Source organism: Gorilla gorilla, chromosome 21 (assembly GCF_029281585.2).
Source record: "Gorilla gorilla gorilla isolate KB3781 chromosome 21, NHGRI_mGorGor1-v2.1_pri, whole genome shotgun sequence".
Lineage (NCBI taxonomy): Eukaryota > Metazoa > Chordata > Mammalia > Primates > Hominidae > Gorilla > Gorilla gorilla.
The window spans coordinates 16,692,847-16,709,689 of NC_073245.2; the positions used below are offsets into that span (position 1 = coordinate 16,692,847).

The 16,843-nt window shown below is 40.4% G+C and overlaps 1 protein-coding gene across 1 annotated transcript; it reads left to right on the plus strand.

Annotated features, from left to right (window-relative positions):
* Nucleotides 1–206: 206 nt before the first annotated feature.
* On the plus strand, nt 207–11,430 carry BMP2 (bone morphogenetic protein 2). The gene is made up of 3 exons (XM_004061792.5): nt 207–344; nt 1,587–1,939; nt 9,719–11,430. Exons 2-3 carry the CDS (start codon nt 1,594–1,596, stop codon nt 10,561–10,563), a joined length of 1,191 nt encoding a protein of 396 aa, XP_004061840.1. The 5' UTR covers nt 207–344; nt 1,587–1,593; the 3' UTR covers nt 10,564–11,430.
* Nucleotides 11,431–16,843: the final 5,413 nt, after the last annotated feature.

A 16,843-nucleotide genomic window follows, 5' to 3' on the forward strand; every position in this document is an offset into this window, starting at 1 on the left:
CGCTGTTGTTGTGTGTCAGCACTTGGCTGGGGACTTCTTGAACTTGCAGGGAGAATAACTTGCGCACCCCACTTTGCGCCGGTGCCTTTGCCCCAGCGGAGCCTGCTTCGCCATCTCCGAGCCCCACCGCCCCTCCACTCCTCGGCCTTGCCCGACACTGAGACGCTGTTCCCAGCGTGAAAAGAGAGACTGCGCGGCCGGCACCCGGGAGAAGGAGAAGGCAAAGAAAAGGAACGGACATTCGGTCCTTGCGCCAGGTCCTTTGACCAGAGTTTTTCCATGTGGACGCTCTTTCAATGGACGTGTCCCCGCGTGCTTCTTAGACGGACTGCGGTCTCCTAAAGGTAGAAGACGCGGGCCAGGGCCCGGGGTGGGTGGTGGGTGGGAGGGGGATTTGGGCAGCCACTGCGGCAGAGCCCTTCCTTACGTCCAGGCCAGAAGTAAACAGACCCCTCTCCAGTCCACGTGCAACGGAGCCCTGCAGGGGCTCCCCCTTCCAGCTGCCCCGGGCGACCGTAAGCCTCACCCTCCCGGCCCGCACTCTTCCACCCCTCTTTCTTCTCCTCTCCCTGGAATACTTTTGGAGCTGTTAACACTTAGATGAGGTGTTTTATTTATTTATTTTTAATTTTTTTAAAAAATTTTTTGGGTCAAAGAAATCCCTTTGAGAGGGTAGCCCCTGGATTTCACCCGTTAGCTGAGAACCTGTCCGCCCTGCCATGGTGATCTCCATTCTTCAAGTGTTTCCGGGAGACTTGGTTTCTTTGCTCAGAGCCGTGTCCCATTTAGGAAAGTACTAGGAGTTTGGGGTTCTCCCTACTTGTTTCCAGAAATGCGAGGGGTCAGTACTGAAGGATCACTTGGTACTGTGTTTTTAACAGCTGACACGTGCATTAATAGATATTCACCATTTACGTAATCCCGGGAAGATACATGTGTATCTTGACTGCACTGTGGGGATGCGGGATGGAGCTGCCTTTCGAGACACCCCTGAGGGTAGGGGCCTGGGACACAAGTCATAAGTGGCTTCAGAAGTTGCGACCTTGAGCTTACAGGGTCTGGAAGCTATAAGGGTGTGTGTGTGTGTGTGTGTGTGTGTGTGTGTGTGTGTGTGTCAGGAAGTTCTATACAGTGCCTCTAAGGAAGTCACATGCACCATTTATGTGTGTTTATATGCCAGAGAGCGCTCAGCACTCTGCATTTGGGTTTGTATAGGGGACGCAGGGTGTCAGATCAAGCGGTGGTTTTCCCAGGTTCCCGGCATTGGCTGTCAGCGCTGTGTCACACACAAAAAAGTGACAGTCATTGGCGCTGGTTTGGTTGGGGGGGAGGGCAAATCCCAAATCTGATGTCAGACGAGTTAAGCGTTGGATGGGAGCGATAAATCATCTGGTTCAGGAACTTGGGACCCTTCATTATCCCAAACATTTGAGCTTCTGTCGGTCTTACCTAGACTTGTGAGTGTGCCAAGCCAGGAGGGCATCCTGGAGGAGGCACGCCAGCCAAATGGGAGACCGGGCCGCGGGGGCGCGAGGGGGGAGGACTGGGCGGGGAACTCGGGTGACTCACGTCGGTCCTGTCCGCAGGTCGACCATGGTGGCCGGGACCCGCTGTCTTCTAGCGTTGCTGCTTCCCCAGGTCCTCCTGGGCGGCGCGGCTGGCCTCGTTCCGGAGCTGGGCCGCAGGAAGTTCGCGGCGGCGTCGTCGGGCCGCCCCTCATCCCAGCCCTCTGACGAGGTCCTGAGCGAGTTCGAGTTGCGGCTGCTCAGCATGTTCGGCCTGAAACAGAGACCCACCCCCAGCAGGGACGCCGTGGTGCCCCCCTACATGCTAGACCTGTATCGCAGGCACTCGGGTCAGCCGGGCTCACCCGCCCCAGACCACCGGTTGGAGAGGGCAGCCAGCCGAGCCAACACTGTGCGCAGCTTCCACCATGAAGGTGAGGCATGGAGCAGGGCGTGGGGGCGGGGAGTCACCCTGCAAAGCCCTCCACCGTGGGCAGACTGCAGCCGTCCCTGTAGAGGCAGCTTGGCCAGGGCACCAGCGGACGTTTCCACTCTTGCTTCTGTACTATCGTTTCTGAATCTGATTTTAACTCACTGCTTGTGTGGTGGGGGAGCCAGGGATTCCCCTTTAGTAACTCCGCACCCTCTTCCTGGCTTGCAGCCAGAAGAGCTACTCCTCCTGGAAGAATTGGAGAGAAATCAAGTGATGGGGAAGATGAGGGCAAAAGGCATGCCTCTAGTCAGCTAAACGTGCAAGAATTCCACAGAGGGAAAAGGAGAAAAAGGGAGGCAGATTGAGATTTCTTTAAGTCTGTTTGGAAGCTTTTGCTCTATAAATCTGCCGCTTAAGCCAGGGTTTTAGGGTAGACAGAGCCAAGGGCAGAGTTTTCAGAGATAGTATTGAAAAATCAAAGCCCAGGGCCCCAAAGTCTTTCTAATTTATAGTTGATCTGGGCCTGGTTTGGAAGATTTTGAATCCCAATCTAATCCCCGTGGGAGATCAATACTACAATCAATCTTATTGTTTCCACAATGACTTTCTTGTCCTGTGCTTAAATCTGAGATAGGCTCTGAGTAGAGACAAGGCAAGCCTTCAGATAAAAGCGTTTGTAGCAGCTGCCTGTTTTTTTTCATGTGCACTGAAATGTGGATTTTTTTTTCTTTTATGATACTGCATGTGGTTTTTCTAAGGTAGGATATTTCTGCTTGTTTCATCAGAAGGGCATTTAGTGGACTGGAAATGTCTTACAGCAGCTGTTGAGATCTGCTGTACCTAAGTTCTTAGAGCAATTAGTCAAAAATATGTTCCACTTCAATTCTTTTTCTACACTTTTAAATGCTTCTTTGGCTTAATACATTTAAAATAGAGCATGGGTTTCTTCAATTCCTAGAAAAGAGTACAAAATTGTATATCACAGAGCAACCACTTGGAGGATATTTGAGGAGTTGGGAGTGAAGTTCTCTTTCTTGCCTTTCCGTGCTTAGGTGGTAAATTTCAAGTGGGAAATTTACACTGATAATAGACTAATGGGAAATGGCACTTCCAGATGTTTTCTCCCAGTGTGAAGGATGACTTATACTTGTGAGAGTATCTGTTGGTAATGGGAATAAGTCCCAAAGGCAAGCCACATAGCAGAAGATACATTCTCATTGAGGCAGCTACACATTACGACGGGGACACTGAATTGATCATCAGTTCATTTACAAGCACATTTCTAAGTGAGGTGCTCTCTGCTAGCAGAAATCAGATTTGAAAGGCAGTAAGATCTCACTCCACTCTTTCAGAATTCATCCAATGAAAGCAGAAATCACCTGTTGTCATATGTAAAATTTGTGTGTATGTGTACATTCTGCCATCTTAACCCTGAAATGATTATAGATCCAGCTAATCATTCCCAGGTAATGCTGATTAGAATACTTTTTTTTTTTTTTGTATAGAAATGTAATAAGAACAACTGTTTTAGACACCTCTTCTGGAAATTTAGCATGGAAGCTCTTAACTTTATTTTTAAGGCCTGGAAGATGCTGTGTCTCTGTTACAACTTAAAAGGAAGATCATTTAAGTTCGTTAACACCTAAAACATTCCATTGTGTGAGGATTTTATCAGTGATGTCTGCATATTCTCATCATTCATCTAGAAGTGGTTTGATCAGAACTAAACAGGCTACACATTATTCAACTGTGTTATTTTAACTTAAAAAGCATGCTTGAGTTTATAAAATCAGAATTTATATCTTTGTGAGTGTAAATGTTACCTGAGAAACAGTACGGAAGTGACCAACTTGATTAAAATCAACTTGTAATAACTTCAGGTCTTAACGCAGTTAGATAATGGAGAAAAGCTATGTAATTTTGCCCCAAATTTCAACTAATCCATTTCTTGTCTCGTTATGACTAATATATCATCCTTAATCTGGATGGATATAGCACTTTTTTCAAGACTAATCATTGTTGTATACACCCAGGATTTGCTTTTGATAAACATCCTTGTGCCATGCATGCCACGAAAAAAGTTTTTGGTAAACCATGTGATGAAGGTTGCTGGCTCAAGAACAGAATTTAGTTTCTTCAGCACTAATGAGCATTTATTTGAAAAAAGACCATAAAGACCCAATCATAAGAATTACCTGTTGGGTTTTCTTTGTAGGTGTGATCGAATGGTTTGGTGGAATTACTCGACGAGATATCATGATAGCATTCTTTCAACCCATATGAGTATAATGCGACCATATCATAGGGGATCTGAGACAGAATTATCAGTTGTATTTTTCCTATTGAATTTTGTCTAGTCCTTTCTCCAGTGGCTTTTATTTGGGAGAATATCAGCTTTGCTAAAATGTTATTGTTTTCAAGATCATTAAAAAGTGCTTCAGCTACATAGACCTTTGGAAACTGCCATTGAACACAGAAAAGTCAGTTCTGCAAGTGGAAAGAGTGTTTTGTGTATTGCTATAGTTGGAAACACATTGAAACTGGTTGACTTCACTGGCCCTCCAAAAAGTCTTCATGCTTTTTTGTCAGATGGGAATAGAGAAAGACCAGGTGCTTGTTCTCCTCACTCTGAAGGACAGTCTTCTTTTTACATGAAATAACTGGATTATTTGCCTCTATGACTGAAGCTTCCAAATAGAGATTAACCCTCTTTCCACAAATATAATTATTATGAAAATATCCATATAATAGAAAAGTTCAAGAAATAACTATTGCCCTGCATTAGAGACTTCGTGGCACAGATTCCCCCGTGCAAACAACAGATTTGGACACATAGACCCACCAAAACCAATACTTACCTGGTATATGGTTCCCTAGTGGCCCCAGGTATTTCATTGTCATTACAGAGGCCACATTAAGTAAGAAAGTTACTCTATTTGGAAATGGTTGTTGAGATTGAGGCTTTGGTGTCCAAGGATACTTCCTTGGCACTGACATTTTCCGTTCCACCTGTTTTTTAGTGGTTCCCCTAAATTTCTCTTGATCCCTTTGCGGTGAACTATTTTGCCTTCTTAGACTTGCTCTTTGTGTATTTTCACTGAGACGATAAGAGAATATTTCATCCTTCCAAAGGTGTTGGTGTTAAGGGTAGGCAGAGCCAAATCAAGATTGTTGATGACAACCATGCTCTCTATTCCTTTATTTGCCATTCCCTTGTTGTATTTTTTTTAAAATGGAATGTTTTTAACCTTTTGTATTTGATATTTTTTTCTCCTTGATCAGTTGTCTGTTATTTTATTATCTGGAAAATCTTATATTATACTCAGCCTCTTTCATTTTGTGTTACGGCAGTGACTTCCAGCCTTACTGATTGCCAGCATATCCCCAGGTTTAGTTGTTGTTGTTGTTGTTGTTGTTGTTGTTTTACTGGAGATTTTCTAGCCCAAAGTGTGTTTTAAAATCCTCGAAGCATAATGGTAACTTACTTTTTTGATAAAACTTACCATACTTTATTTAGAACAAAAGGGCAGCCACAAAATAGCAGTGGCTCCGTATGAAATAGACACATTCCAGTGGGCCCCATCACTTTTCTGCTCATTTCTGTGTGTTCTGTCCATCATACCTAAGTCATATATTTCTGTTCGTTTAGTTGGGACAGAACTCACCCAATGTTATCATTGTACTAAATATAAATGTGCCCCTAATGGTTTTGACTTTTGCTTAAGTTTTTGAGTCCTCATGTATGTTAGGTAGTGCCATCTAGTAGCCAGAAATTTGGGAACTGGCTGGGCATGGTGGCTAATACCTGTAATCCCAGCACTTTGGGAGGCTTAGGTGGGCGGATCACTTGAGGTCAGGAGTTCCAGACCAGCCTGGCCAACATGGTGAAACCACATCTCTACTAAAATGTAAAAAAATAGCCAGGTATGATGGCCCATGCCTGTAATCCGAGCTAATTGGGAGGCTGAGGTGGGAGGACTGCTTGAACCTAGGAGGTGGAGGCTGCTGTGAGCCAAGATTGTGCCACTGCACTCCAGCCTGGGCAACAGAGTGAGACCCTGTCTCACAAAAACAAGAAACAAAACAAAACAAAAGACAAGAAACTTGAGAAGTGCAGTAGATTCAATTACATATATCTACTTTTAATTTGCTAGCTCTGTGACCTTAGGAAAGTTACATAACCTCTCTGAACTGCAACTGTTTCATTTACAAAATGGAGATAATGATAGTTTTTCTCTAATTGGTTTGTTGTGAGATAATTCATATAAAGCTGATAGTGCCAGATTACACTCAAAAAAAAGCATTCAGCTGTCATTATCATTATGACTTCTTTTGTTAATGTTATAGCCTTCCCTTCTCTAGGGAAAAGGAGGCCAGAGTGGACCTAGGCTGACTGAGAGAATTCAGCTCAGTCTTTTGAATTGTTTTAAGGTAGAGGAATGATTGATATAGTATAGATTATTAAGTTAGGACTTCACTTTTGGAGAAAAGGTCAGATATCATTGTTGTCTTATTTTTCTTCACTTTCCCACATTTTTGCAGCCATAGCTCCATCCATTTGGTTAAGAACTTAGAAGCTCACAAACTCGGGTCAAAGATAGGTCGAAATCCTCAAATCCCTTAAGAACTTCAGCTTATTCAGGAAGGGATATTTACAGAAAACTAGCAATTGTATAAGTCTCCAAAAAAGCATATATTACTTGAGGATCCATATATTTTTGGCATCCTCAGGGTTGCTGTGATGATTTATAGAAGGTTTGTTTATTTAATTTACTTTATTTCAAATAGGTTTTAATTTTTGTACCCTTAAGAAAAGATTCGTACTCTTCCCTGGCAGATTAAAGAAAATGAGCGTATATTCCCTAACCTTGGCCAGTTACTTTCCTGGGTTTGAGGGTTTCTGTGAACGTCTGACTTACCTCCGTGACCTGTTTCTGCAACCAGGGGTGTTGCAATGGATGCTTTTGTATTGAGGATGGGACCTTTCAAGAAACAGATTCACTGAGGTGCAGTAGGAAGGTCAGAGAAAGATCTTCGTATCACCTATTATTATTTGCTCGTGTATTTTTTCTCCTTTCTTAAGGCCACTAACTGATTCTCCTTTGCTAAGGCTATCTACTTCCACTGAGACCTTGAACCACATGAAATTGTTGTTGTCTGTGTTTCTGGTCAAATAGTGGCAATTTTATATGATTCAATCTTGTCATTTAATTTTTTGGGAGGTTATTATTCTATTTCATACCTTTTTTATACCCATCTTCTTTACTTCATTTACCTGTCCCTCATACTTGCCTTGTAGCTTCTCCCTTCACTGTCATCGTCTGGCCATGTGGGTGTGTACGTGTGTGTGAGAGAGAGAATGTGTGAGAATGTATGTTTCTTTATGGATTGGGATTTAGGGTTTTTCTTGCAATTGTGATTTCTCTGGGCACTTTTGTTAATATAGCTAGTCAGCGAGTGCTCTAGATAATTTTCCTTGCCTCCCCCTCTTTGAAAGAAAAGAGGGTGTTCTTAGATGTATTCTTATCAGATAAGCCAGTAGCTCAGGTGCTGGTCTGGCTTTGGTGTCATTGGGGTCTGAGGTTGCTGACTTTTACCTTCTCTGCTGAAAAATTACCTTCAGCAGAAACATCTGAATTGCAAGGAGAAGGAGAAAAAAACAGGCCAAACACAGTCCTTGGTACTCCTTGGGAGCCACTGAGAAGAGTCCAGGTTCAAATGGTCAGAAGGTTATTTTAATGATTGTGTCTGGCCTAAAGTACCATTAGCTTCCAGTGGAGTTTAGAATGTGGATGGATCCTGAAAGGTATTCCCCAGAGGTTTGGATTAATAGGCACGAGGGAACCCTAAAGGACTGTATTGGCCTGATACTCCCCATATCCACGTAGAAGAGCTTTAGAAGAACCTTCTGTTCTGAGACCCTGGCTGGGCCCACCCAGAGCTGGCCCATTCAACTCTTACCCCTTTGCCACCACTAATGGTTCTTCTGCTAATTTTTATATTATTTAACAAAAAGGGACTTTAAAAATGCACTCCTCTGGCAATCTACACTGGAATATGAAAAACATGCTGCAAAACCTTGACACTCCAAGTGTGGTCTTACAGTTCCCAGAATCCCCTCCTTGAGGAGCTGCTAGAAATGCTGAATCTCAAGCATCTCCCCAGACCTACTGAATCAGAGCCTGCATCTGAAGCTTTACGGTGTACAAGCTGTTTTATGTGAAGGCTGAAGTTTGAAAAGCACTGCATTGAAGCGTTAGTTTGGTATAAACTGCCGTGACTGAACTTGGTGTGTCCACTTAGCTTGCATAATGACTGTTGCTTTGATGATGAAGGCTTACGCAGGTAGATCCTTTGAGTGAGTGATCTGACATGATTCTCCTTTGCTAAGGCATCTAGATTCAGTGCACAACTTATAGCTGTTTGTCTTTAGGGGAAATACAACTGTAAAATCAATAAAAACATAGTCTCTTCTTACGATAACATGGAACGATGGCAAAATAGATTTTGTTAGCACTTGGGTAGGAATTCTGAATGAAGCAGGCAAATTCTGTTGGCAGTGAAATGATAGGATGTGGTAAAGTTAGAATAAAATAAACTTAAATGTCTCAAACTCTCATGGTATATACTACCAGTTTAATAATAATGTTGTACCTTTGATGATTTGCAGACTACAAGCATTCAAGGTGCTGTGTTATATGTTACTTGCTTGGAGAATAATACTTCTTAAAAATTGAAATTCAGAAATTTTAAATCAGACAAAGCTTTTGTGCATGGCCCACTTAAATGGCTATTTTGAAATAATGATAGTGGATATAGAAGGATTATTCTGTAATAGGATGAGACTGTTCCTTTTGTCATGTAGATCATAATCATATTTTTGTAAATTTTTATAATTTTTTTGGTTTTGCGTCCATCCTGCACACTATTACTGGGTAGGTACATGGTTTTTTAACATGGTTTATCTTTCAAAACTATGAAGGCATTGCAAACAGAAGACAGGTCATTTATTTTTCTTCCAAAAGCATCTAAAATGAGATTTTGATATTTGAGGTCATAAAGAGGTGAGAGAACAGACAACAGTTGGGAAAGCTATTTCTCTTGAAATTGTTTGGCCTTAATTACTACAGTGTCCTAGTACCACCCATACGTTTCCAAAGAAGTAGATCCCTGTAAATGCCTTTGTCTCTGGACTTTTGAGTAAAATAGTAGGGTGTGCTTTGCAAAATGTCATCGTTGATGTTGAGTTTCAGAGTCTTTAATTAGGAAGCTGAAATCTGTATATCGAGATTTGTAAATCATCTAAATTGCAGAGTAATGTTTTAGAATACTGCTTAAGGGATTGACATTAAAGCCTTTTTTTAAAAAGAAATGCAATAATTTCCTCAAATCCTCACTCATTAGACCTCTACTAACTATAGTGCTGACTTTTTTTTTTTACCCTAAAGTCTGGAATTCCAAAGAAATGCTTCACCATTTCCCCCATTATTATAGCCACCTGGAAGCGGTATTCATGTATTAGATCAAAAACACAACAAAGAATTATGAAAGGTTGTTTCCTGGTATGCAATGCATGATGACATGAACTTACAGAACAGAGAGACGGGAGGCTCCATTTTTATTTAAAGAGGAAATTTTTATTTTCTGGTTACCTGCTTTTACATGGGTTAAATCAAATCCCACGATGAGGTTTAAAAATTCTCATAGATAATCAAACGTCATTACTTGGCTTACTGAAAGACTTTTCTTTTTTCTTCCCTGTTTTTCTCTATCAAATTAGAATCTTTGGAAGAACTACCAGAAACGAGTGGGAAAACAACCCGGAGATTCTTCTTTAATTTAAGTTCTATCCCCACGGAGGAGTTTATCACCTCAGCAGAGCTTCAGGTTTTTCGAGAACAGATGCAAGATGCTTTAGGAAACAATAGCAGTTTCCATCACCGAATTAATATTTATGAAATCATAAAACCTGCAACAGCCAACTCGAAATTCCCCGTGACCAGACTTTTGGACACCAGGTTGGTGAATCAGAATGCAAGCAGGTGGGAAAGTTTTGATGTCACCCCCGCTGTGATGCGGTGGACTGCACAGGGACACGCCAACCATGGATTCGTGGTGGAAGTGACCCACTTGGAGGAGAAACAAGGTGTCTCCAAGAGACATGTTAGGATAAGCAGGTCTTTGCACCAAGATGAACACAGCTGGTCACAGATAAGGCCATTGCTAGTAACTTTTGGCCATGATGGAAAAGGGCATCCTCTCCACAAAAGAGAAAAACGTCAAGCCAAGCACAAACAGCGGAAACGCCTTAAGTCCAGCTGTAAGAGACACCCTTTGTACGTGGACTTCAGTGACGTGGGGTGGAATGACTGGATTGTGGCTCCCCCGGGGTATCACGCCTTTTACTGCCACGGAGAATGCCCTTTTCCTCTGGCTGATCATCTGAACTCCACTAATCATGCCATTGTTCAGACGTTGGTCAACTCTGTTAACTCTAAGATTCCTAAGGCGTGCTGTGTCCCGACAGAACTCAGTGCTATCTCGATGCTGTACCTTGACGAAAATGAAAAGGTTGTATTAAAGAACTATCAGGACATGGTTGTGGAGGGTTGTGGGTGTCGCTAGTACAGCAAAATTAAATACATAAATATATATATATATATATATTTTAGAAAAAAGAAAAAAACAAACAAAAAAACCCCACCCCAGTTGACACTTTAATATTTCCCAATGAAGACTTTATTTATGGAATGGAATGGAAAAAAAACAGCTATTTTGAAAATATATTTATATCTACGAAAAGAAGTTGGGAAAACAAATATTTTAATCAGAGAATTATTCCTTAAAGATTTAAAATGTATTTAGTTGTACATTTTATATGGGTTCAACCCCAGCACATGAAGTATAATGGTCAGATTTATTTTGTATTTATTTACTATTATAACCACTTTTTAGGAAAAAAATAGCTAATTTGTATTTATATGTAATCAAAAGAAGTATCGGGTTTGTACATAATTTTCCAAAAATTGTAGTTGTTTTCAGTTGTGTGTATTTAAGATGAAAAGTCTACATGGAAGGTTACTCTGGCAAAGTGCTTAGCACATTTGCTTTTTTGCAGTGCTACTGTTGAGTTCACAAGTTCAAGTCCAGAAAAAAAAAGTGGATAATCCACTCTGCTGACTTTCAAGATTATTATATTATTCAATTCTCAGGAATGTTGCAGAGTGGTTGTCCAATCCATGAGAATTTACATCCTTATTAGGTGGAATATTTGGATAAGAACCAGACATTGCTGATCTATTATAGAAACTCTCCTCCTGCCCCTTAATTTACAGAAAGAATAAAGCAGGATCCATAGAAATAATTAGGAAAGCGATGAACCTGCAGGAAAGTGAATGATGGTTTGTTGTTCTTCTTTCCTAAATTAGTGATCCCTTCAAAGGGGCTGATCTGGCCAAAGTATTCAATAAAACGTAAGATTTCTTCATTATTGATATTGTGGTCATGTATATTTAAAATTGATATCTCGTGGCCCTCATCAAGGGTTGGAAATTTATTTGTGTTTTACCTTTACCTCATCTGAGAGCTCTTTATTCTCCAAAGAACCCAGTTTTCTAACTTTTTGCCCAACACACAGCAAAATTATGCACATCGTGTTTTCTGCCCACCCTCTGTTCTCTGACCTATCAGCTTGCTTTTCTTTCCAAGGCTGTGTGTTTGAACACATTTCTCCAAATGTTAAACCTATTTCAGATAATAAATATCAAATCTCTGGCATTTCATTCTATAAAGTCCAACCTGTAAGAGAAAATGGTGCATTTGTATAGCGCTTACAATGATGACCTTGTGTTTGCATTTTTGTTTCTGAAGTTATATATTTTAGAGAGGGTGGGGGAAAGGTAATGAATGGCTGGAAAATTGCAGGCAAGTTATTTGATAAGTCATATTTGCACTAAAGGTGTTACCAGTGATTTAGCATTTTTCAAATGAACTTCTTTGGGGCAGAAAGATTTAAGGGAAAACTAAAGCCTACAAAACAAGCAAAACCTGGATAACCCGAGATAAAGTTTCAGAGATAATAGCCCATGCAACAGAGGCAACAGTGCCAGAAAATTAGAAAGGGAAAGTGTCGGAGATCAGCTTCTATAAGAACATCTGCCAGTTGGACTGACGCCCAAACAGAATGAAGTCAAATTAGGCTGCTCAGATTGAACACTTACCAGAGTGTCAGGGCTTCTGTACCCTGGGTTAGAATCAGACCAAGGAAGGGTTCAGCAGATGTTCGTAAGAGCAGGGCACCCACAACTACCCACTATTTTACTGGCAGTATTTTAGGTCAGTTTCCAGGACTTTGCATCCCCTCTGATCCTGCCATGCATGATTGGTGAAACCTACTTCTAATCTCCTTGGAAATGGCTAAAAAACAGTGTGTTTATAATGGAACAGACTGTTATAATCAAATTCTTCCTAGGAATTAACTTTTGATGACTATGAGCTTAGTTACATTTCAGAGGTTATGAGGTTATGTAAACCTTATCTTTAAATGTGCATGACAGTTATCTTTTACTAATGCTGGTTAACTTTTAAAATCTTTTAGCTTCTTTTTATCTCTAGTTCTATTGTTCTTGATTAGGTGAGAACCATTAGATCATACCCAACTAAGGGGATTGGGGTCTTGTTTGTTTTCCAGCTGTTCTTCAACCCTCTATTGTCATGGACATGAAGGACAGACTGCGTGGTCTTAACATGTTAAAACTAATGACCCATGTTTTCTCATATTCACATTCTCTAGATGAGAGCATGAGAGTATAGCACAAGAATTTCATCCTTTGGCAGTTCCATCCACCCTTTTGATTTCTCTGCTTCATTGGTTCTAATATTCTTGGTTAAAACTGTTTTCAATGGTGTCAACTAAAATGTGTTATCTTGCATATGCGTATTTAATATATAAAACATAAAATACATAAATATACATCTAAAGATGTATGTAATATGTAGTACATATGTATAGATGCTGGCATTTTCAGTTTAGTTTCAGAGATTTTATAATCAGACACTCTGACCCTCTTGGAAGCTCACATGAGAAACAATATTTTTACAAACATTCTACATTGTTACAGACATTTTAGCTCACAGTCTTCATTCCGAGGAATAAAGAGTCAAAATGAACATAACACTGAATGTCTTTAATTTCAGTCACTATTCTACAGGATCCTTTGAATCATTTCAGAGTTGGCTTTAAAAAGTCCACACATACTCATTTCTGAATTTTTAGGGGCCCGCCTTTCAAAATCGATTAAACTGATCATCTGTTTTTGTGCTTGTCTCGACTGCATGTGCCCCTCTGGCATGGTTTTAACCTGTATGGCACGTCCGGGTTACCACGTTCATTATTTGCCTTCAAAAATTAGGAAGAGGGAGTGTGGGCAGCTTACAGATCTATCTGTGCTTCCATCTTTTCATAATTTCTACTTAAATCGCAGCTTTAAATTGTACCTTAAGAGGTCAAGAATGGAGAGATGATCTGTAAACCTGATCTATATAACAAGCTATGTAATCACTACATTACCTAAGCAATCCATATTTTTTCCCTCAATTTATTATTGGAGAGGAAAAATCATGTGCACAATTCAAAGGGCTTTCAAAAATAGCATATTTCTATTCTACTGGCATATTAATGTTAAGGTTCACTGAATGTTTACGTGCCACAGCCTCCTTATCTGTTCTAAGGCAAAATTGCAGTCAAGAGCAATTAAAGCCTATAGTAATTGTGGCATACATTCATAATCCAAGAAAAGTTAAGAATGTCCTGGCACCATTTCTCTTCTGTTTTATATTTATTTATTTATTTATTTATTTATTTATTTATTATTTTTGTGCAGGGAGTGGGTAGGGTGAAATGGGGGATAAGATGCAGGTCTGCTCAGCTTGGGTAAATTGCTTTTCCTCTTTCCTCCACCCTGCTGACATAAATTACAGCCTTTTGGTATTCTCCAGGGCAGAATTTTCTGACCATTTCCCTGCCTTGCAAACTTCAAAGTAAACTTCTACCTAACTTAGGAGACCAACGCTCTAAATAAAACTTTAATTTTAATGTGCGTCCGAATTACCAGGAATTCTGTAAGGAGAATAAAACTTTAATGTGTGTACAGACCCCCAGGAATCATGTTCTATTAGAGATTCTGTTTCAGTGAGTCTGGGTGGGGCCTGAGATCCTGCATTTCTAACAAGCTCCCAGGTGAAGCCCTTACAGGCCAAAGGACCACAGATTGAGTACCAGGGCTATAATGAATAGCTTCGTCGTCACTGCAGAAGTTGGACCAAGTTTAGGCCCCTCTCTAAGAAGCAGTATTTAAAGGAAAAAAAAAAAAAAAAAACAGAAACCAAACCCGTATACAGGATGGCATCTTAATACTTTTCACCATATCTGAAATGATGCCCTACATATTTTTTTTCAAAGGCATTTTTCCCCCCACAAGATGACTGGCAATTTTGTGTTCTAGCCACCCTCAGACATGAAAACACTTGGTTGCTTATCTTGTAAAATCTGCTCTGCTTGCTTGCTTGGGCATGTATGTAGTCAGTTTAGTCAAATACGTGTCAGTACATCTATGTGGATGGGGAGCAGGTGCAAGCCCTTAAAAACGTACTTTAAAAAAGTTTAACACTTAAGTCAGTCCACTGAGCTGATCCTGTGTGATCTTAGTGCCAAGCATCTGAGTTTAAAGTTTTCCCTTTGAAGGCAGCAAATAGATGTCATACATTTGAAGCATTTGTTTATACTAAATATGATGCTTGATTTTTTTTTTAAGTTCTAAGACAGTCACTGTTCAACACCATTGAGCCTGCAGGGTGGTATAAAGCTTCCAAAGCTGGTATTTGAGGTTTGATTTAATGGATATTGGAATTTTCAATGCTGCAGTTGGCTTCAAATAAGGTGTTTAACATGGGCTCAGGCTAGAAAAAACAGCAGGAATTGATTTCCTTCTGAGAAAGGGAGTCAGCAAAGAAATAACTTTCTGCCTTTGCTTGGTGATAGCACCTCTTTGTAAAGTAAAATGTCCTGTGAGGCTCTTCTGTGTAGCAGCCTCATTTTATTTTAAGAAGCACTTGGAAGATTTCTCACAAGTAATTCAGATTTGAATATTTGTTGAAGACATGCTGGGATGAATGGATTCCTAATCTCAAATACACCCCTTGTTGTGTGTACATACGTACATATATGCATACATGTGTGTGTATGTGTCTGTGGATGTATATGTACATATGTAATGATTTGTTCCTATCTGGAGTCCAAATGCCAAGCATAGGGCACCTTCTTCTGTTTTATTGAGTTTCTCATTTTGCATAGGTCTCTGAATTTCGCATTGAGTCCCTCTGAGGTGCTTAAGCAGTACTAAGCAAGACACTGACTTTAACATCACTTAAAAGCTTGCGTTTGCCCCATGTCCTGGGCCCCACTCCAAGGCATTGCCAGGAGTACATTATTGTTGCAGTCCATTCTGATGAGGAGGTCTCTAAGCAAACCACCGATCTGCTTAAAGCCTCCCTCATAAGGAGCAGGATCTCATCTGGACTGCATTTACACTGGAACTGCTTGGCCACAACACTATGAGAGAATAATTATTGAACTATTTTACTGTACAACTATTTCCAAATTGTTGATTTTTTATTGATTTCAGGAGGCAAGCTAATTGCCCCATGGCAACTTGATGTTAACGTTTAATGAAGATCAGGAAACACAGTTTATGAAAAGCTTTTGTATAGTAACTGCAAAGTTTCAAGAACTGTTTTATACTTCCTGACAGTGCTGGGCCTAGCTTAATGGTTTGTTTTTATTGCTTAAGAGTGTAAACCTTGCTTTAGCCCGGTGTGTGGAAACTATACCCTCATCCTGCATTACACATTTTCTCATTGCTTTTTACTCACTCCTGACTTCCTTTCCTGATATCTACAATTGAGACCTTTTTCTGTTTTAATTGTCTCAAAATGAGTTGCTATCTTTGCATGTTGAGAATCTAACACACACACACACACACACACACACACACACACGTGCACGCACACATACTCATGAAGTTAAGTGTCTGTATTGTTTCACTTTGTTTTGGGTGGAGTCTCTTTTCGGCACTTGGTTGCTAGACAACCAAGCAGACAAAAGTTAAAGATTGAAAAGGCATTTTTAAAGATGCCAAATCTTGGCGGCTGAATTATTTTATCTGTGTCTGTCTATGGAGGGCTTAGTATTCCTACCAGGTTACCATTGCTTTTGTCGGCTAGATGGCTGGTAGAAGATTTTTTTGAAGTCTAGCTCTTAAGGCATTATCTGTTTGAGAACTTTGTTAAGTGTTGTTCCCATTTGAGGGAGCACGCTTCCCACCTGGACTGACAAAAAAAAAAAAAAAAAAAAAAAAAAAAAAAAAGGCCAGCCAGTTTCCAAGGGTGTGTTTTAAATCACTAATAAAGTGGAGCTCCAGCTCCCAGCTGCTTCAATTGTTTCAAGGCAAGGAGGAAGAGAAAAGGTTGCTTTTGGAGGCACCATTCAGATATACAGGCTTTAGTGTGTGGAGAATACTGTTTCCAGGAAGCTACCTTTGCTTTTTTGGTAGATAGTACTGGAAAAGTTTTTTTTTTTTTTTTTTTAATTCTTTAAAGCCTAATTTTAAATCAAAGTCATTTGTTCATTTCGGTAAGATGTTTCAGGAGCATGTTATAAATACACAATCTTTATAGATCTGCCAAGTTAGACATGTGTTCACAAGTTCATCTTGCATGTGTACACAGTTTGTAGCTGACATGCGTTCCTCACTGAGGGCTTCCATTCTTTCTCATTCATTCTGTGAGATGCTGAATCTTTGGCTCTCCGCTTTGTGGGGTCTGCTGTGCTGGAATTAAGTCACATCTA